The sequence below is a fragment of the Elephantulus edwardii genome, unplaced genomic scaffold (genome assembly GCF_000299155.1).
Source record: "Elephantulus edwardii isolate Elephantulus edwardi_28Jun2011 unplaced genomic scaffold, EleEdw1.0 scaffold00237, whole genome shotgun sequence".
Taxonomy (NCBI): Eukaryota; Metazoa; Chordata; class Mammalia; order Macroscelidea; family Macroscelididae; genus Elephantulus; species Elephantulus edwardii.
The window spans coordinates 1,724,145-1,729,571 of NW_006399987.1; the positions used below are offsets into that span (position 1 = coordinate 1,724,145).

Sequence of the window (5,427 nt, forward strand, 5' to 3'; positions counted from 1 at the left end):
GTCTCCAATAACAACCCAACTTATAAACAAGCCCACCATCTCCAGTGAATCCCATTATAATTGACCTTTTAGAGTTCTTTTGCTCTCTTGAGCCTGGTGGAGAGGCAAGTAGGTAACGTTGGGGCGTTTGTGGCTTTCTTTTGGCCCCACGTGGGTGGCCGCAGAGTGGACTTGCTAGATGAATTAGAGGTCTCTGGCCCAGAACTTGCCAGTGTTTGGGCGTGCCGAAATTGCAAAATACTGAAATGTCTGGCCATGCCTGGAGGATAAGGATGAGTGTCTCTCCTGAGTCTCAGTGTCAGCTGGATGGACTTCTTGAGCCTGGAGGAGAACATTCTTCTAGGTGGTGTAGCCCCGGTGTGTCCACTTGCCGTACAGAGGTACCTCATAGTGGCTGTGAAGCTGAACACTGTGACACTGATGTGTCAAATGCGTTAATGGTTACCCATGGCAGACAGTGTTTGGTGGAGCTCCCCCACTAAAACAAGCTTGGAAGCAGGAGTGGCATCCACGTCCCTAATAGCTTGCCTCCAGAAACCCTATGAACCTGGAGAAAGGATGAATGTCACGCAAGTGTTGAGGACTTTCATTCATAGGGTTGCTATGAGTCGCTTACAACTCAACGGCACTTAACAACAACAGAGCTCCTTCCACCAAAGGTTACCTGACCAGCTGAGACAGGTAGTGGCAAATCCCTGAGGTGAGACAGTCAGATCCTGGGAGAAATATGGGCATCACCAGACGACAGACAGACGCAGACAGAGACAAGGACACAGTTCCCTGGTTTATTCTCAGACTTGAGATGCCAATTATGCCTGATGGCCCGGGAGCGGAGGGATGCTGGAATTATCTCCCTGTATCCAGCCCTCCCTAAGGAGGAAGCAGATTAAATATACAACAGAGGGGATATACCCTTTCAAAACAAACCCAGGTATAAATAGGGCAGCACCAATAGGATCCTGATTCATCTCCACCGTCCTGGTTCCCAAACCACCTGGCATAGCAAGGTGGGCTTGGGGAGACGGAGGAGTATCCAGAGCTGGGCCAAGGCAGTCGAAGGAGCCCCAACGCAGCCAAAAGAAGTCCCACTTCCCTCTGTCGTCTGACTTCAGTCCCTTTCCTGTGGACCCGTCTGGGAACCGGAATGAACAAAGGTGGGGGGGGGGTCTCAGCCTTGGGGGATGGGATCGGGAGACGTCCAGTGCTTAACTATGGGGGAGGGTAGCACCAAAGGGTGTTGAGGGCACTGATGGGAATGGGGAGGTGGGCCTGGGGAGGGGGCAATCCTCAGCTCTGAGTTATGACTTAGGAAGTCCTTGCACAGGGGCTTAGGGACGAGGAGTCGAGGGCTGTGGGGGAATAGAGGGGCCAAAGGAACTGGGTTACAGTTCTGCCACCTGGGGCAAGGAGCTGGACCCTCGGGCCAGGAAGGTCCAGCTCCCAGCCTTCTGCAATGGAAAAAGAACACATTTTTCGACCATGCTGAACAGACCTCCTGGTTCCAATCAGGAGACGATAAATACGATGGCTTGGAAGCCTCAGCACCAAGTATGCCCCGTTGGGGGCTCCTTCCACTGTCCCTCCCACTCCCCAAATTCTTAGCTGCTAAAGCAGACAGGGCCCAGCTCAAAGCCAAACTTCTGGTTTGTCTGGCCAAAGTCAGTAGCTGCCACATCCCATAGGGGCAGGAACCCCGCTCGTGAAGAGCTGAACTCCAAGAGGGTCTTCGCTTGGCCTTTCCGGAGCTGTCCAGGGAGAGACAGGGCGGTGAGTCACGAGAGTCAGCCGAGCCCTCCCGTCCCCTCTGAGCCCTGTCTCTCCCTCTTACCCGACAGCCATCATAAGGGACACTGATGGTGACTGCGGCCGTCTGGTTAAAGGACAGCTCCTCCCCGTTGGCCCCCAGGAAGCGGAGGGAGCGACCGTGGTCACCGGCAGCTTCGTCCAGCCAGGCGGCCGCATTCTGGCAGGAGTAGGTGAAGCTCTGGCGGGCTGTGGCACTTAGCAACTTCAGGAAGGTCAGCTGAACCACGTTCACGGGGGCCCCATCAGCATCCACATAGGAGAACTAGGGTTGGCACAACACAGGGAGGTGGGGTGTTCATTAGCCCCAACTCTTTCTAAGGGACTCACCTCGTAGACTCTCCATGCACTGGTAGACCTGTCACAGCATCGCCCCTGTGAATTTGTTGGGAACAGCCAAGCAAGCCAGCTGCCCAGAACTCTGCATCCCTGGCAGAATCTGAGGAGCGGTCTTCACACCTTCTCCGCTCCCTCCTTAACCAGTGGATCTCCAGGCTGGCTCCTGTGACTACTCAAATCTTATCCCACCATCTCCAGATGGCCTTTAACATCTTCATCTAGACACAGAACTCACAATTTCACCTCTAACTCGAATCACTCTCTCATATGCCCAATCAGTACAGTGAACCATCTCCTGAATGTTCTATATCTTCTACTTCTTATTGTGGTTGTATGCCATTGAGTTGGAATCAACTCATAGCTGACCCTTCAGCAGGCGTTCAGAGACAGTAAATTGCACAGAAGGAGACTGCCCATCTTGCTCCTGCAGAGCAGTTGGTGGATTCAAACTACATGCCTTTGGGTTGGCAGCACAATTCCTTCCCCACTAGGCCATCAGAGCTCCTTATATCTACATATCCAATATGGCAGCCACCAGCCACATATACCACTGAGCACTTAAAAATGTAGCCAGAATGACTGGGTACTGAGTCTCCCCTCCCCTTTATTTAATTTGTGAGTAATAACTGAGCCTCAAGCCAGTGATCAGCTTGAAACAACTTGGGTATGTGAATCTATTTTTCCATGTCAAGGTTTTATTAAATCTAAAAATAAATCAAGCATTTCCAATGAAACTCATAATCTGAGTTGAGACGGGCTATAAATGCAAAATGTGCACCCCATTTTGAAAAACTGATGTTAAAAACAACTAAAATATCTCAATAAGCCTTTCTATTGATTATATCTTGATAAAACAATATTTTGGTTATATTGGATCAGATACAAATTATTAGAACGTAATTGATTTGAGGTAATTGGCTGAATAACATTTCTTTTTCACTTTTTTTTTCTCTTCCCTATATCACTTCTACTTTCCCCAAGTGAGATTTTCTGGAATTGCCTTCCAGATAAACTAACTTGCAATCTTATCTCAAAGTCTGCTTGGGGGGAACTCAAACCGAGACACCTTCTCATGTACTAATACAGCTTTATTTGTTTTCTGGATTATTGTTAGACTCTCTCCGTAGACTATCACCTTCATGAAGTCAGAAACTGTCGTAGTTGCTACTTCATCCCCTTATTTAGCATATAAATATATGTTAAAGAAACAAATCTCAAACAAAATTCAATATTCCCACATGCAAATCTGTTCTTTCCCTCATTTCCACATTTCAGAGAGCACCTTCACCCACTGTTTCCTAAGCCAGACACCTGAGCATCACCTTTAACCCTTTCTTACTTCCAGCTAATTGATTATCAAGTCCTGCTGACCTGACCTCCTAGACATGACTTCCTCTCTATCTCACAGCACCTGCCTCAATCCACATCCCCTTTCAGTCTCCTAGACCAGCACACTAGCCTCCCTCCAGGGGTCATGGCCGCAGGTCACTGCCCACACTAGCCCCTGGTGAGTTTGTCTAACACAAAGAGATCTGACCTGAGTGTTTAGACACGCCGCATGACTCCCTCTTGCCCACAAGTCTTTCATGACCTGACCTTCATCCATTTCGGCAGCCTCCTCTCCAGCCACATACACCTCCTAACCTCCAGGGCTTTGGCATATGCTGTTCCCTCTGCCTACGATACTTTTTCTTGTTCTCCCAACTTGCCAACTCAAATCCTCCAGCAGAAGATCTTCAGGGGCCTTCCAGGCACTCTCTGGATTTCCACCATGTGCTGTGCTTTCGCCATTGGGGCACCAGCATTCTGAATGGCAATTGGCTAATAACCATCTCAGGCCCCACAGTCTCCACCATGCATGGCCGTGAGGGCAGCAGCGGCCAGTCTGTCTTGTTCACATCAACACTCTGAGCCCCTTGGCAGCTCCCACTCATTTTCATACTATTTCTCCCACCTGACTCCGGTGACTCACCTTCTTCCCTCTGCGGAATGTGCTGTACCAATTTCCTGGTTTTTCCTTGGACCAGGAGGCCAGCTTCACCTGGGGAGGGGAGAGGGTCACTAAAGCAGACACCCACCAAGCCCGGCTCAGGGTACGGTAATAGAGCCCCTGGGGATAATTAGGGACCTTGTGGTCTACTCTTGGGAACAAAGACGGTGAAGCTTCATCTCACATACTGAGGGCATGTTGCTAGGAGAGACTATTCCTTGAAGACAGACATCATGCTTGGGAAGGTAGAGGGGCAGCGAAGGAGAAGAAGACCCTCAACCAGGTGGGTTGACACAGTGCCTGCGGCCATGGACTTGAGTGTGTCGGAGGTTGTGAGGATGACACAGGAGAGGCAGGGTTTAGATCTGTTGCTCATAAGGTTACTGTGAATCATACTTGGCCTGACAGCACCTCACAACAACAACAACAATGTGGTCTTGGAAAAGGTCCAGCCAGAATACTCAGAAGCTCACATGTATTTTAAGACGTTATCAGGGGGACCTCTCTCTGGAGAAGGGTAAGCAAAAAAGACGACCCTCAACAAGACAGATTCACACAGAGGCTGCAATAACAGGTTCGAACGCAGCCACAATTGTGAGGTGGCCGAGGGCCAGGCACTGATTCTGCTGCAGGGTGTGAATCGATGACGTCTAACATCAGGGGCACATGTGGTCTGGTCCTGAGCCTGCAGCTGGGGGACAAGTGGGGCTTATCAAAGAGCAAGGCGGAGCTGGTGCATTAGGCCAGGACTCAGAAGCTGGCCCAGTGTCCCCACCTGGGCAATGGGGAGAGAGCCACCACCTTCAGGTGGTTCAGCTCCATCGGTCCCTGTGGGCAAGTGCTTGGCGTGGCCAGACCTGGCACCCAGAAGCACTGCTGTGCTTTACCAGTCATATTGACAAGATTGACTTCATCACTAGTGTGTCGTGTTTGTCTCCCCACTGGCAATGAGAGAATGAGAATAGAGATTTTGTCTTTGGTTCTCTGCTCTACCCAGTGCTTCAAGGGAGCTCTGCCAGCTTCAGTGGTAAGGAGTCGAGCTGCCAATTCAAAGGTAGGCAGTTCGAGTCCACTAGCTGCTTCACATGAGAAAGATGGGCAATCTCCTCTTGTGCAATTAACTGTCTCTGAAAACCTGCTGGAGGGTCAGCTATGGGTTGGTTCCAACTCCATGGTACACAACAAGAAGAACCCAATGCTTCAGATAGCTCCTGGCACACAGCAGGCACTCAATAAATGTCAGTGAAAGGAAGGATTATACTTAAATTATTTGTGTGTGTGTGTGTGTGTGTGTG

At 50.1% G+C, this 5,427-nt stretch overlaps 1 protein-coding gene across 1 annotated transcript in view; it reads right to left on the reverse strand.

Moving 5' to 3' along the window:
- Positions 1-1,598: 1,598 nt before the first annotated feature.
- COL5A3 (collagen, type V, alpha 3) overlaps positions 1,599-5,427 on the reverse strand; it is a 55,025-nt gene continuing 51,196 nt past the window's right edge. Inside the window, exons 65-67 of the mRNA XM_006898760.1 lie at positions 4,115-4,183; positions 1,829-2,068; positions 1,599-1,745 (exon numbers count right to left, since the gene is read on the reverse strand). Coding sequence (XP_006898822.1) covers positions 1,599-1,745; positions 1,829-2,068; positions 4,115-4,183 — 456 coding nt within the window. The remainder of the gene's footprint in view (positions 1,746-1,828; positions 2,069-4,114; positions 4,184-5,427) is intronic.